The sequence below is a fragment of the Sinocyclocheilus grahami genome, unplaced genomic scaffold, assembly GCF_001515645.1.
Source record: "Sinocyclocheilus grahami isolate Dianchi unplaced genomic scaffold, SAMN03320097.WGS_v1.1 scaffold137.1, whole genome shotgun sequence".
NCBI lineage: Eukaryota > Metazoa > Chordata > Actinopteri > Cypriniformes > Cyprinidae > Sinocyclocheilus > Sinocyclocheilus grahami.
In genome coordinates, this window is record NW_015505316.1 from 1,767,465 (window position 1) to 1,783,644 (window position 16,180).

At 35.7% G+C, this 16,180-nt stretch overlaps 3 protein-coding genes across 3 annotated transcripts in view; 1 reads left to right on the forward strand and 2 right to left on the reverse strand.

Annotated features, from left to right (window-relative positions):
- The window catches only part of LOC107591102 (carbonic anhydrase 6-like), a 6,461-nt gene extending 1,883 nt beyond the window's left edge, over window positions 1-4,578 (forward strand). The window contains exons 2-9 of the mRNA XM_016280131.1: window positions 100-279; window positions 546-694; window positions 1,082-1,177; window positions 1,831-1,897; window positions 1,999-2,156; window positions 2,233-2,359; window positions 2,464-2,547; window positions 3,739-4,578. Of these exons, the coding sequence (XP_016135617.1) occupies window positions 100-279; window positions 546-694; window positions 1,082-1,177; window positions 1,831-1,897; window positions 1,999-2,156; window positions 2,233-2,359; window positions 2,464-2,547; window positions 3,739-4,352 (1,475 nt within the window). The 3' untranslated portion in view covers window positions 4,353-4,578. The remainder of the gene's footprint in view (window positions 1-99; window positions 280-545; window positions 695-1,081; window positions 1,178-1,830; window positions 1,898-1,998; window positions 2,157-2,232; window positions 2,360-2,463; window positions 2,548-3,738) is intronic.
- Window positions 4,579-5,277: 699 nt separating this feature from the next.
- On the reverse strand, window positions 5,278-7,882 carry LOC107591128 (solute carrier family 2, facilitated glucose transporter member 5-like). The gene is made up of 4 exons (XM_016280170.1): window positions 7,777-7,882; window positions 7,549-7,648; window positions 6,016-6,143; window positions 5,278-5,505 (listed from the first exon to the last, which is right to left on the reverse strand). Exons 1-4 carry the CDS (start codon window positions 7,789-7,791, stop codon window positions 5,278-5,280), a joined length of 471 nt encoding a protein of 156 aa, XP_016135656.1. The 5' UTR covers window positions 7,792-7,882.
- A 6,567-nt stretch (window positions 7,883-14,449) lies between these two features.
- LOC107591148 (probable G-protein coupled receptor 157) overlaps window positions 14,450-16,180 on the reverse strand; it is a 6,246-nt gene continuing 4,515 nt past the window's right edge. Inside the window, exons 3-4 of the mRNA XM_016280190.1 lie at window positions 15,525-15,719; window positions 14,450-15,359 (exon numbers count right to left, since the gene is read on the reverse strand). Of these exons, the coding sequence (XP_016135676.1) occupies window positions 15,162-15,359; window positions 15,525-15,719 (393 nt within the window). The 3' untranslated portion in view covers window positions 14,450-15,161. The remainder of the gene's footprint in view (window positions 15,360-15,524; window positions 15,720-16,180) is intronic.

Genomic DNA, 16,180 nt, shown 5'->3' on the forward strand with positions numbered 1-16,180 from the left:
CCCCCCCCCCCCCCCAAATTATTATAATCGGCTGCGTTTTATATTGTATACGAGAAATGTGTCGCGCTCTGCTTAAATGACTTTCATTGTTTCATTCAGAAGGAGAACTGGATCAGAAGCACTGGGCAGAAAAGTTTCCCGAGTGCGACGGCGACCAGCAGTCTCCCATTGACATACAGCGGCGCAAAGTGCGGTACAATCCGCGACTGCTACAGCTCGAGCTGACAGGCTATGAGGACATGCACGGCAGCTTTCGCATGACCAACAATGGACATTCTGGTATGAATTCTTATATTAGAACCATTTCAAATCAATGGACAATTCTTCATTGTTATTATTTTCAAACTAATATAAACCGCCTGCAATTGTTATGTAGATCTGTTATCTTGATTTTGTCGCCCCCTCGTGTCAAAAAGTGGCCAAAATAAATGTATCTATTTTGTACTAACAGTATATACTTCCCTCTTACTACTTCAGTCCATGTAATCTTTACAGGATAGATGAGCTTTTAGAATGTAGTCCACAATCTTGTTTGTTTTTGACAGTGGAAATTCAGCTGCCACAGACTATGAAGATTACCAAGGGCTTTCCAGACCACTACACTGCTGTCCAGATGCATCTGCACTGGGGAGGCTGGGACTTGGAGGCCAGTGGATCAGAGCACACAGTGGACGGCATCCGCTACATGGCAGAAGTATTTACATCATTCATTTTAGCCCAACACATGAATGAATATACGTTTAGAGACATCCTAGATATAAAGCAATGCTGTTAAGGCATTGTTTCCTTCAGTGACTATGGTTGAGGGCTTATCTGTTCAAGTGATGCTGGACATGTGCCTGAAATCTTACTACAGTATGTCAGCTTCTATTTTAGACAAATATGTAGTTATCATTGTTCTATTATAAAGTGTATTGATTTATAAACAGCATTCCTGCGTTTAGGTTGCTCAAGAGTGTTGAGAAACTTTAATTTAGCAATACGGAAGGACTTGTTTAACCCAATATATGTTTTGAATCTAACATTACTCAATTTTAAGTGTCATTTCTAGCCCCTTCCTGTTTGACTTCTTGTGTCACAGCTGCATGTTGTTCACTACAACTCTGATAAGTACAGCAGCTTCCACGAGGCCAAAGATAAACAAGACGGTCTTGCAGTTTTAGCCTTTTTTTATGAGGTAAGGCTGGCTGTAACCATCTTTTTCACCCTGTTTGAAATTAGAATAATGTTTGTATTTTTTATGACTCTTTAAAAAAATATATATTTATTGTGGTGCAGTGCCGCCATCTAACGGGAATAAGGGAAAGCAAATTATCTTCAAAGAAAAATGAAAATGAAAAATGTTAATTATTGTCTAACAGGGAAAATGATTGTCTATGTGAATTATTCTGAAAAGAATGTTTTATCTGAAAATGTTTACACTTGAGTGGCTCGATCAACTTCACATAGACCTATAGTTATAGCTAGTATCACCATGCCACTAGTTTAATACCACCTTTAGTTTCAACTTACTGTTAAATAATACAATATAAAACAGATCATATATATTTTGAAAAGTATATTTATAATACTTTTATATTTATTCTGACTTTTGAATACATTTTCTAGTATATTTATATATTTTCCCAAAAATATTATTAGTGTTATATTTTTTTAATAAATTTAGATTTTTTATGATATTTTTACAATAGTAATGAATTGTAACAATTTATATCTGACTGTCTGTCTGTTATTTATATATTTTGAATATATATATTTTTGAAGTTCATTTATTTATATATATATTACTATTCATTTACAGTATTTGATATATGGATACTTTGTGTTTAGGATGGTCATTTTGAGAACACGTACTACAGTGATTTCATTGCAAACCTGGCAAACATCAAGTATGCAGGTAATGCAAAACATTTTGGATGACCATCGCAAAAATGTTTCATTCTATGCTGCCTCGTATATCCACTTCTTTTCTGTATTTTCCTCTCTCGCTCTTTGCAGGTCAGGCTATGAATATCACCAACTTGAACGTACGCTCCATGCTTCCAGACAACTTGAGTCACTTTTTCAGATATCAGGGCTCTCTCACCACACCGCCGTGCCATGAGAGCATTCTGTGGACTGTATTTGATACGCCCATCACCCTCTCTCACAATCAGGTGCCTCCAAAAGTCCTCATGAAAAAGTTTTAAATCTTTTTTGCTTTCCTTTAACTTTTAATGTGGTGACCTTCAGATCAGGAAATTGGAGAGCACATTAATGGACCATGAAAATAAGACCCTGTGGAACGACTACCGCATGGCCCAGCCTCTGAATGACAGAGTGGTGGAGTCCTCTTTCCTCCCACGCCTGAGCAAAGGAGGTTAGGGCAGAGCTTCATCCTTTCCAGCAGTTATGAAAAACGCTCTTTGTTAGGCCTGCAGTGCCTGAGCATGTTCTCCCTCTCTCCTCTTTGGTTTCTTGCAGGAATTTGCCGTCAGGAGGAGATTGAAGCTAAGCTTAAGAGGATTGAGAGCCTTATTGTGTCACTGGACAAAAAAACGGTTTCAGGTATAACTTTTCATGAGAAATGTCAGGGAAATCTTAAAGGGATAGTCCACCCAAAAATAAAAATTCTTTAAATGTCTAATTCTTTTAAAAATGTCTTTAAGAAACCTGTATGGCTTTCTTCTGTTATTTGTAACAGAACGTAAGCTGCTTTTTCCATACAATGAAAGTGAATGGTGGCCAAAGCTGTCAAGCAAAATGTTTTAGTGGAAAGTGACTTAAATAGTGACTGTTCCTTATACAAACTACCATATGGCTACAGAAACAGATTTAAAAAATGTTTTTTTTAATATTTCTTTTTTTGGTTTTGTTATTCTTATTTTTATTTTTTTTAGCTTTATTTTTTTTCTATTTATTTTAGTTTAATTTAAAAAAAAATGTTTTTAAATATCAATAATTTTAGTATTTATTTCAATTAGCTGCAAAAGCAGATTTATTTTGTTTAATTTCAATTAATGGAAATGTTTATCAAAATTTTAAATATTTTGATAGTTTTAGTTAACAAAAACAACACTGTTCAGAAGTTTGAAATATAGTGGGTTTTGCTATTTTTCTTATTTTAATTTTTTTTAGCTTTTATAGTTATTTCTTTTTTTGGTTTAATTTTTTATTAAATCTTTTTTATTTCAGTAATATTAGTATTTATTTCAATTAGTTGCAAAGGCAGATTTATTTTATTTAATTTCAATTAATGGAAATGTTTTTAAATATTTTTGATAGTTTTAGTTTTAGTTAACAAAAACAGTATTCAGAGGTTTGGAATATAGTGTATGATGAGTCATGTGGACTACTTTTATAATGTTCGTATGGTATTTCATCCTTTTTGGAGCTGAACACCATCGGTTCACCATGCACATCATTGTATAAAAAAGAAGCTCAGACATTCTGCATTCAACTTGTTTAATGGAAAACAAACGTCATACAGGAGGGTGAGTAAATAACAGAATTGTTATTTTTGAGCGAACTATCCCTTTAAATGTAATGTGTGTCAATCTCAGAATACACTGTCAAACAATCTCTAAATTCAAATTAGCTTTGACTTTGATATGGACTATCATCTACAAGTACAGGTGAGTATTTTTTGCAGTGGGTGCAACTGTAGTTTTAGAACTGTAGACATTCAAATATACCATAACAACTAATGTAATCAATTGAGATGCTATTTATTGACTTACATCACCTTTCCTCCTTAAGGCCTCCAACATGTATCGCCACTGGCCCTCTACTTCCCAAAAAAGAATGTGGAGAGTTACGCCATGGTGGTCTTATCCCACCCCATGAACCTCCAATCCTTCACAGCCTGCATGAACGTCCGTATTCCGCCCGTACAAGACCTCACCGTGCTTTCTTACTTCACGGCACGTGACAATGAGCTCATGATCACTTTGGGCACCGAAGTGGGTCTCTGGATCGGAGATGAGTTTGTGAATTTACCATTCGAACATCAATCCAACGATTGGACAAACTACTGCTTTACTTGGTCGTCACACACCGGAGGGGTTGAACTGTGGGTGAACGGACTGGTCGGGAAAGAGCGGTACATTCGGGCAGGATACACCATTCCAGCTGGAGGAAACCTCATTTTGGGAAAGGACCAGGATGGCCTTTTAGGGATCTCGGACAGTGTTGCTTTTGTAGGGCACATGACCGATGTAAATGTGTGGGATTATGTTCTGACTGCGGCAGAGATTAAGGAGCAAATGTTGTGTGATAGTGGCAAGGTGAAAGGGAATGTCCTGAGCTGGGGAATCACTCCGCTCAGTCTGTATGGAGGAGTTCAGGTGCAGACTGAGCAGGTTTGCCTCTGAGAGAGAAAGAGATTGCCACAGGCTAAGAACTTTTTCAAATGAATGTCAATATCAGCAATATTAGCTCTGCTAACTTGAACTGTATACTCTCCCTGGGGACTAATTGCAATTGAGAAAGATATTCTAATCTATCTGTATTTTAAATACAAGCATTTCAATCTATTTTTACCCAGCTGAATAATGTGAATCATATCTGAAGAATTTCAATAAACATTTATATTCTTAACCTTCTTAACAGTCCAAATCTATTCATTTATTCCAAATGCACTTTGTGCATACTATTCTATACCTTAAATATCTATTAAGAGCATGTTTCTAATTTCTGAAAGAAAGAAATTCTTGATATCACAAAAACATTTTAGAAATAAAATATTTTATTATTGCTTCTTAGAAAAGAAATTAGGCAGTGAAGCACCTTCATTAAAATACATTTGTCCAAATCAAAAAAAAAATCAAAGTCATATGATGCAACAAACCCTTAAGGTCATAAAGTCTTTCAAAAAATAGTTTGACCTTTATGACATGGCAGTATTGTAAAATATGCAATGCAATTATTATAAAGAATTATAAATGCACTCAATACTGCACAACATTTTCTGCAGTAAATTTCCCTTGACTTTTTACTGGATTACATCAGTTCTCAATAAATGTAATAATGTTAATGTAATTGTCACCATATGAAAATAATCAATACAAGAAGTTGGCTCATGCATTTTAAACCTGATTTTTTTTTTTCATTTCTTGTACATTCTTATTTGTAAAGACCCCAAATAAAGATGACAATGAAAAGGCACAATATTTTAGTGTTATAATACAGGACCTGTTCTTGCTTTCAAAACCCGGAAGACACTAAAAAAATTAAGTGCATTAAAACAATTCAAAGCATTGCAGACAAGAACATGTCCTGTGTAAACAACTTATCCATTCAGAGAAATGTGTTTTTTATTTCTTGTTCGCTGCTTTCCTCTCCAGTCTCTTTGACCTCAGATTCCCCACCCTCCACCACAATGTCCACCTTGTTTCTCTGAGCAAAAAGCTTGCTGGTGTCCAGAAAGGTATTGTTTTTGGTCTCTGGGATGATCACCCAGATGTATATAAGTGTGGCGAGACAGATGCAGGCAAAAATTATGAAGCTGTAAGCGCCCAGGCCTCTCTGTAGATACAAATAAGGACACTTTTTCTGCTTTGATGATTCAGTGAGTTTTGTAACTGTAAAAGGATTTGCACTGAGTCCATGAAAAAATAACCATCAGTTACTCATCGGAACAGATTTGGAGAACTTTAGCATTACATCACTTGTTTATCAATGGATCCTCTGCAGTGAATGGGTGCCGTTAGAGTGAGAGTTTAAACAGCTGATAAAAATATCACAGTAATCCAAAAGTAACCCACAAATCATGTTGATTACTTTTGGATTATTGTGATGTTTTTATCAGCCGCTTGGGCTCACATTCTAATAGCATCTATTCACTGCAGAGGATCCATTGATGAGCAAGTGATGTAATGCTAAAATTATCCAAATCTGTTCGGACGAAGAAACAAACTCATCCACAGCTTGGATAACAAATTTTCATTTTTGGGTGAACTATTCCTTTAATAACTTAACAAAAGCATCAACTGGTGCAATACTATGACTTTGTTAGTGTTGTGTTTGACCTCTGACCTCTAGAAAGGGGAAGACCAGGCCGACTGTGAAGTTTGAGAGCCAGTGAACCGAGCCAGACACCATGAAGGCTGGTGGTCTAGAAGACTGCCGGAACATCTCTGTAGTGATTACATTAGGAATAGCACCTGCAAAGGGATGCAGAAAAAGCTGTCAAATCTGGATATCATCAGACACGTCATCTTTTTATAGACAGTAAGAAAAGAGATTGCTTGAAACACTGTGCTGCTTTTACAATCTGTTTTACTGCCACTTTAAAGCACTTCTCCCGCATTCACTCCAGGGTTTTAATGTAAAATCCCAAGAACTGTGGCATAAATCTATTGTCATTCCCCACCAAGGAATACAACAAATGAAAGTGAGGGAGTGAATTCACTGGGTTGCAGCAAACCCCCCTGTGCATCTGTAATATGCCCCTACGGGATTGGTGTGAACTCACTTGGGCCAATAGCATGTCCGATGACGTAAACAATGACACAGCTGATACTGACATAGGGCATCCAGTCCAGTGTAGTCTGTGGGTGGAATGTGCAGCAGTTATTCTACCATTTATAGCCTTGCATTTCACACAGACCCAAGAGGCAAATTTGTCAGGCCAGCACATTCACAGCTCTAAAATTAAAATCTCAGCTGGGAATGATATTTTACAATGCCTATAACACCTGTCTGTAAACAAGAGTTTACTACAAACATAATGGGCCACATAAGGAAACTCCCTTATTGGGATAAAGTGAATCTGATTAGTCATAACAACTAGCTCCAATATGAATCCTTATTGCTTGTATTAGGGGTCAAGAAATCAAAAATCTGGTTGATATACATATAAACTTTTAATTATTATGTTATGGTCGATAACCAATAAATAACTTACATTAAAATATTACTCTAACATTAATTAGACAAAAACATTTTAATTTTAACATAATACTTTGTCTAAGTATACATTCAGTTTGTTTCAATATATAAAAAATAAAACACAAACATTTGAATTCTTTGTGCTTCTGTTAGGAATGGACCGAAATAAAATTCTCGCCAACACAGATAAACCATTTACCATTAATTATTATGTTATGGCCAATAACCAATAAATTACCTATATTAAAATATTGCTATGACCTCATTTAAACAATAATATTTTAATTTTAAAATATTATGTCTAAATAATGTCATAATCATATTAACATATTACTGACATTATTTACACAATATTTTAGTTTTTCTTTTAACACAAGTGAATTTAGGCATCACAACATATAAATGTACAGTATACAAAATGGAAATTCACTTTGAAATTGGCCAAAGATTACATTAAACTGTATTATATAATTAATGCTTTCAACGACTGACTTAAAATGACCGGAAGATGTTGGCAAAAATAACCTAATGTAAAATCAGGGCAAATAAGCACACACAATGGAATGTACCAATATATATATAATTTTAGTTTCTAAACATTTGTAATATCTCCACATTTTATTTTTCCAAAATTAAGCATCTCTAGTTTGTATTTAAATAAATATAGAGTTGTTATACCTGGAAGTAAAGTGCTACAGTCAAAAGAACAGGCTCCACAGCAGACACCAAAGTAAATCAGTAGCAACAACTTTCTGCCAGATTTCTCCACTATGAACACCTACACAAACAGAAAATCATATTCTTTACACTCATATTTCTTTATGAAGTAAATTAGCTCCTCAAGAGGGGCATAAAGCTATAAAGAGCATTAATAAGTAAAAAAAAAAGAGACAATAAGTGGCTTACAGCTGCTATTGTCATGAAGACATTAACTGCTCCTGTTCCAGCTGTCACATACTGAACGTGCTCATCAGCCACTCCTGCTGAGCTATAGATGCTGTCAGCATAGTAATAAATCTGAAGCGTGGATTAAAATGAGGATTTAGTTAAGCAAACATTAAAAATATAGAACACCACACTTACACTTTCAGAACAAAAATGTATTGAAAAGAATCATCTGTGTGATGTTTTAAAGTGGTGCTTACCCACCCCCCACCCCCCACACAGAGAGGTAGAATGAGATCAGATGTCTAATAGTTTTTTTAATTTTCTGTTATCAATAAAACATAGTAAATTCATGAAAATAAGCATGCTTCCTCAGAATGACTTGTTCTTCATATATTACAAGTTTTGAAGAGTTTGGATAATGCACTTTAAAAATATAAGAAAATTACTGTTTCCTTTTTTACTCTTACTTAGGGCCCCCAAAAAGCCCCGGATAGTCGGAAAAAAATCCTTAGGGGATCAATACTGCCCTACAAAGGCAAAATACCTTAACTCGCTAGAGTATGAAACTGAGAAAAATTACTTTAAAGTTTTTTACTTGTCCAACCAAATTAATTATAGTTAGGACACTGAAAATGTAACAATTAGATGTTTTAGTAATGAAAATGATCTACATTAAAAAAATTGTGAGCTCAAACTGCTGAAAAGCTGAAGTTAATGTACTCTGCCTTTGCATTTTCTCCAAAACGTGAGAAGTCACACCAAGGCAAAAGGCAGTAACATCCACATTATCAATATTTGGTTGCTGATCACCATTTACAAAATCATTATTGTAACACCTGTATAAAATCTAGTGATCATAGGCTATCTCATGTAGGCTAATGCATATAGTAATGTGACTGTATAAATTTATTTTTTTGACCGTAACAAGCAGACTAAAAGTTAAAGGGATACTCCACCCCAAAATGAAAATTTTGTCATTAATCACTTACCCCCATGTTGTTCCAAACCCGTAAAAGCTTCGTTCGTCTTCGGAACACAATTTAAGATATTTTGGATGAAAACCGGGAGGCTTGTGACTGTCCCATTGACTGCCAAGTAAATTACACTGTCAAGGTCCAGAAAAGTATGAAAGACATCGTCAGAATAGTCCATCTGCCATCAGTGGTTCAACCGTAACGTTATGAAGCGACGAGAATACTTTTTGTACGCGAAGAAAACAAAAATAACGACTTTATTCAACAATTCGTCTCCTCTGTGTCTCTCCGCATCACCGTAGCGCCATTTTCATATTCTGTGTCAGCTCAGCTGCAACACAAGTATATGTTTTCTACGTGTATTTACGCTTTGATTTGGAACAGGCTCCACAGCAGACACCAAAGTAAATCAGTAGCAACAACTTTCTGCCAGATTTCTCCACTATGAACACCTACACAAACAGAAAATCATATTCTTTACACTCATATTTCTTTATGAAGTAAATTAGCTCCTCAAGAGGGGCATAAAGCTATAAAGAGCATTAATAAGTAAAAAAAAAAGAGACAATAAGTGGCTTACAGCTGCTATTGTCATGAAGACATTAACTGCTCCTGTTCCAGCTGTCACATACTGAACGTGCTCATCAGCCACTCCTGCTGAGCTATAGATGCTGTCAGCATAGTAATAAATCTGAAGCGTGGATTAAAATGAGGATTTAGTTAAGCAAACATTAAAAATATAGAACACCACACTTACACTTTCAGAACAAAAATGTATTGAAAAGAATCATCTGTGTGATGTTTTAAAGTGGTGCTTACCCACCCCCCACCCCCCACACAGAGAGGTAGAATGAGATCAGATGTCTAATAGTTTTTTTAATTTTCTGTTATCAATAAAACATAGTAAATTCATGAAAATAAGCATGCTTCCTCAGAATGACTTGTTCTTCATATATTACAAGTTTTGAAGAGTTTGGATAATGCACTTTAAAAATATAAGAAAATTACTGTTTCCTTTTTTACTCTTACTTAGGGCCCCCAAAAAGCCCCGGATAGTCGGAAAAAAATCCTTAGGGGATCAATACTGCCCTACAAAGGCAAAATACCTTAACTCGCTAGAGTATGAAACTGAGAAAAATTACTTTAAAGTTTTTTACTTGTCCAACCAAATTAATTATAGTTAGGACACTGAAAATGTAACAATTAGATGTTTTAGTAATGAAAATGATCTACATTAAAAAAATTGTGAGCTCAAACTGCTGAAAAGCTGAAGTTAATGTACTCTGCCTTTGCATTTTCTCCAAAACGTGAGAAGTCACACCAAGGCAAAAGGCAGTAACATCCACATTATCAATATTTGGTTGCTGATCACCATTTACAAAATCATTATTGTAACACCTGTATAAAATCTAGTGATCATAGGCTATCTCATGTAGGCTAATGCATATAGTAATGTGACTGTATAAATTTATTTTTTTGACCGTAACAAGCAGACTAAAAGTTAAAGGGATACTCCACCCCAAAATGAAAATTTTGTCATTAATCACTTACCCCCATGTCGTTCCAAACCCGTAAAACTTAGTTCGTCTTCGGGAACACAATTCAAGATATTTTGGATGAAAACCGGGAGGCTTGTGACTGTCCCATTGACTGCCAAGTAAATTACACTGTCAAGGTCCAGAAAAGTATGAAAGACATCGTCAGAATAGTCCATCTGCCATCAGTGGTTCAACCGTAACGTTATGAAGCGACGAGAATACTTTTTGTACGCGAAGAAAACAAAAATAACGACTTTATTCAACAATTCGTCTCCTCTGTGTCTCTCCGCATCACCGTAGCGCCATTTTCATATTCTGTGTCAGCTCAGCTGCAACACAAGTATATGTTTTCTACGTGTATTTACGCTTTGATTTGAACGAAAACAGCGCAAATGCATCATTGTCAGATATGTTTGAGTCTCTAAACAGGATCTGTGAGAAACTTACTCTGGCACCAGTGTTGTTGGGGAAGATACTTTAAAACGGAAGAAACAGAGATCCTTTAATTATTCAATTTTTTAAAAATACATTTGAACGTGCAATTGTTTCTCAACAACAAACGTCTCTGCACATATATGATCTATAATTAGAAAAACAGGTGGTGATTTATTATTTTGACCTGTATTACCCCTACAGGGATACACTCTGACAAGTGCTGAGCGACTTACATCTAGAAAACATATGTCTTCTGAAAAACATACCAAATGTTTTATTTTCAATAACATATTGTCCCTTGAACTTTGATAGCCACATAGTATTTGCATTGTAGTATAGTTGTTTGAATAATATGGGACATACTGAAAAAACAAGTTGCCCAAAGTACATGCCCAAGGTTTTGCTATACTATGGTTAAGTGCTTTATTGTAACGTCTTTACCTGCTGTAGGCCATACAGAGTTGTTCAGTGTTGCCTTGAAAAATCTTCATCACTTTTAAACGACATCATATATTCCACAACTGTTTTCAGTGGATTGTGAGCAAATATTCCTCTTCATCCAGCGTTCTTATATTGTTCTGTACCTTATAAAGTATCTCCAAATGACTCTTTAGACTGAATGATTCAGAACGGAGTCTAGAACAGATTTGGATCGTGTTGCTTACCTTTTCATTTCATTGGGGGAAAATTGCATCACTAGTTTATTCAAATAAAAAATGAGCCTCTACTTGGTTAGCTCACTACTCGAAACGCTGAACTAGTTTAAAAGTAGCGCTTCTGTGAAGCGATTTCAAATAAAATTTGGTAGGCTTGTGTAGCTACTCGCCACAGTTTGGCAGTCAGGACAATCATTCAGACACATGGTCAGGTACATGATCAAGAGACATGATCCAGGCACATGATAGAGGGACATCATGCAGGGGACATACCCGATCAAGGGACATGCTCGGAGACACGAGCAAGCGGCATAATTCAGGATATTTCCTCATGGGATAGGCCCTACCAGCTTGATAACAGAACAGTTATAAAAAAAATACTTGGAAATTAGATAGAAGCAAATGTCGAATTAATTATTGATTGCTGACGTTCAGTTAAAATGTGATTCTGCAAAACGAAGGTACATTTTTTTGCACCTTTTTGCACAATTGCACCTTTCATTAGCCTAACGAGACTTTTTCACGGAGCTCTAAATAAATAAAAAAAATCATACAAATAACAAAATTATTATTTTAATTCACAAAAGAGTAAAAAAGATCAGGTCTATTCCATAAAATGTATTTGATGATGAGAGACAGAGCCACTTTTGAGAAAGCAGCATCCCCCTTTGATCAGCGTGACACGGACAGCAGGGGTCTCTGTCTGACCAGTATCTGCTCCCTCCTGCAGTGCAGCACTGTAGATTATCTCATTCCTATTCCTCCTTCAGCAACTCATTAATCAAATTGATTGGACCTCATCAACTTAAACAGAGATCCTCAGCTGTTTATTTCAGCAGGTCGAGGGCTGAACACCCCACTGGGGAATGTGGTGAGGTGTGTGTCCTCACAGTCAGGACTGTGTGTGGGAGTTTAAAAAAGCTCTCCTTTAGGTGGCTGTCCTCTGCAGTGATATGCAGTCATTGCAGGCACCCACGAAGGGCTGTAACGCACCCAAGCAATGGACACTGAAGTGAACAAAGGTTCAAGAAAAGGTACGTAAGTATTATGTGACTTTCCCAAAACAGACACGAGTCAAAAAATTCCAGAGCAGAGAGAGGGAATATATATATGTTAATATTAAAATGTATCTTTGAAAATAAATCAAGTTTACACACACACAATATGGGATTCTGTTTTTAAGATAAAATTTCAATTGTATTACAAATGATCAAGTATATATCATGATTAATCAAATAAATGAAATTAAAATAATTCTGAAAATGTATTCTGAATTTAAAGTAGGCATATGAACTCTTAAAACTTGGAAATCATAATTCTCAGAAGACAAACAACTACATTTGCTATGAATTTAACATTTGCTATTGATTAAACACACACACACACACACACCTTTTTATACTCTACAGCACATTGTCAAAAATACATACTAAGTGCTTGATGTGCTTTAAGTGAATAACCAAAATCAAGTGATTGTTCTGTCCCAGCTTGCCAGTGAAACATTACACTGCACTTGTGTTAATGCTAAAATGAATGATACATGCTTCAAAAATGACTGTTGAGCCATGTTTGTAGTTTCCACTCTGTCAATAATCTGTCGTTATGAGCTGCTCATAGGACTGGCTTGTCAACTGACACTGCCTCAGGGTTAGCAGTACCATAAGAGTTGATATATATACAACATCCTCTTCCCTCAGCTTACATAACCAATCAGCACAACATTTACCATTGTATTCAGCATGTGCCCTTATCCCAGCTATCCTCAGAATAGTTCCTCTTCTTGTTAACTGAAAGCAGATCTGATATCATGCTGAGATAATGGAGAAGTCGCTCTGTATCCTCACTGTGGTGAAACTGGCATAGACTGAGTCTTATACAGCATGTATGATCAAATATTTAGAGAAGCTCAGATACAGCTCAGCTCCACTCTAAATGCATATTAGCCAACTTCAAGTGAGACTCAACTGAATGTCAAGGATTGAGGGAATGTGCTGGCGCAATCATTTAATAATTTACGGATAATTACCAAGCAGATTCTCTCCATAACCTTACACATATGGCCAAGAAAGAGTGTTCAGTGATGGCAGACACCTCTGACTGTTTTATGGATGTGAAGCTTAAATAAATAAGGTCAGCATGAAATGAAAATTCTATCGTTGCAAATGCACGTTATTGATCTTATTGTAAATTATTAATCTTTGTATATTTACATTTTTTAAACGCGTTTCATTTTTAACATTTTTTGACCTTGTAATATTTCACCAAAATGTCCTAGCTGGATTTTCCAGTGAAAATGACTTTGAAAAAGACTTTTCTGTGCTGATGTATGCAGCATGTATGCAATCATTTAGTCCCCTTATGCCCCTCCCCTGCAAGCTCATGTTCATCTTCCTCCATTGTTTAAATGCAATGCCTGCATCTCAAAATTCAAACAACTAGGCTAATGCATAGAACCAAACCTCCCACAATAATCTGACCAGGGTTGTTATCATTTAACTAAAATGATTAGAAATGTTTTTTTTAATTAAAAAAAGTATAAAATGTAATATATATATATATATATATATATATATATATATATATATATATATAAATCTAAACTATATGAAAATAAAAATAACAAATAAAGCACTAAATTTACTAACTGGAAATAAATAAAAATGACAAAACATACACACAACAAATAAAATAAAAATCTAACTAAAAGAAAATTTTAAATATAAAACCAAAAGCTAATTCAAAATATTTATGAAAACAATAATAGCACACACGTTTAGTCTGCATCTACAGCATCTATAGCTCAGCAGGAGTGGCTGACGAGCACGTTCAGTATGTGACCGCTGGAACAGGAGCAGTTAATGTCTTCATGACAATAGCAGCTGTAAGCCACTTATTGTCTCTTTTTTTTTTTTATTATTAATGCTCTTTATAGCTTTATGCCCCTCTTGAGGAGCTAATTTACTTCATAAAGTAATAAAATAATAAAATAACTGAATCTGACAGGTAATGAATCGTTTTATTGAAATTAATTGATTTGTTGATCAAATATAACTATAATACAAATTCATAACTACATAATTTATAATATACAAAGATTAAAAGGCACTTCTTCCCCATTGTGTCATAGGTATTTTTAAGGCATTGTGTGAAATAATAATAAATGTGCATGTTGTGACTAGGTGCATGTGACTCTATACAGAGAAAAGTGAAAAAAAAGAAAGAAATGAGATTATGACATTATACATACATAGGGCAAAAGCAATACTATACATTTGTACATATAAATACAACACATAATACACATAATTCATGGATTAAAAACACATATTAAATGTAATGTAATAACATTACATTAAGAATGCTTTGGTGGGAGAAAGAGGGAAGAAATCCCTTGTAAAAACACTTCACACATTTGCCATTTTGGTCACTAGATAATAAACTGCTGTATCCCTCGCTTCCCCTGAGCTACAGATCTCATTTCTATTTAAATGAACATGAGATATCTGCAGCAGCAGAATGAAAACAGATTTGGAAGACAGAAAGCCTCTCGCCTAAAGTGCTGAGCTAAACTGGTAACAGAAAGTGCGTTTGTGTTCCATGCTCTGCGGGTTTTGTGCATGTGACCGCAGTCCCCTGTAATCCGTGAAGGCGCTTGGTCAAACGAGAAAGCTGAGTGTAAGGCTCTGACGTAACTCCCACAACAGAGAGCTGTAAAGTCAGAGCGTTCACTCCATTCAAATAGACTTAAATGTGCTGCCGCAGATGGAGGATCCTAGCAGCTTTTACCCCTCGCTGTTCTCCTAGGTTTGGGGGTTGGGGTTTTCCTCCCTGTGTGAAGGTGTATATGCACTTTCCCTGTTCTGGGACACTGATTCTGTACGCCAGTATCTGTCCTGACCTCCGCAGCACAGCAGAGCCACCAGACGTGATCGAATCGAGGGAGTCAACAGCACAAACATGACGCAGTTAGCAGCTCCTTGAAAGGTGTTTCCAATTCCCTATTAAATACAATGAAATCAGAATCATTGGGTTGCCAAATGCAATAAAGGCAAGTATAGATAAATGACTTTGATGAAGTATACAAATAAACCGCATTAATAGGACTTCGGGTGGAAGTAAATCAGGTTAATTTCAGACTAACTAAGTGGAACCGGGTGACTCACATGCAAGGTAACCAGCACAGGGTTGTGTCCTGCAGGGGAGTCGGTCAGCAGGAGCAGGAAGCGGATGGTGCTCCACATGCGGAGCATGATGAAGATGATGGGGATGAGGGTGAGCTTCCTGTCTGCCATGGAAGACAGCGAGTGAGAGACAGGGCTGCTGGTCAGGATGGGACGGTACTCAGACAGGGCTGCATGCTTAAATACATCCCCCCAAAAAAGGGCATTAAAAAGGGATCAGCATTCTTTAGTCTTACAGAAAAAACTCACCTAAAATAAAAATTCTGACATAGAAGAAAGTAAGTCATATGGGCTGCCTGCTCTAAAAGATTTTTTAAATAAATAAAATTAATGTTTTTATTCGGCAAGAGTTAATCCAGAATTAAAGAATGATCATTAAATTGTTTTGAACTACAAACTACTATTTTCAACATTTATAGTAAGAAAATGTTTCTTAACCACCAAAATCAGCATATTAGAATGATTTCTGAAGGATCATGTGACACTGAAGACTGGAGTAATGACTGCTAAAAATTCAGCTTTGCCATTAAAGGAATAAATTACATTTTAAAATATATGCAAATGTAACCAGTTATTTTCAATTGTAATATTTCATGATTACTGTTTTTATTGTAAATTTAGCCTTGGTGTGAATAAGA

Excerpts from the sequence above, each read along its gene's own strand:
- LOC107591128 (XM_016280170.1), bottom strand. Across the intron at positions 6,144-7,548 it reads CTGTAGCACTTTACTTCCAG|GTGCTATTCCTAATGTAATC; the intron begins GTATAACAACTC and ends ATCCCTTTGCAG. Across the intron at positions 5,506-6,015 it reads TGGTCTTCCCCTTTCTAGAG|AGAGGCCTGGGCGCTTACAG; the intron begins GTCAGAGGTCAA and ends TTGTATCTACAG.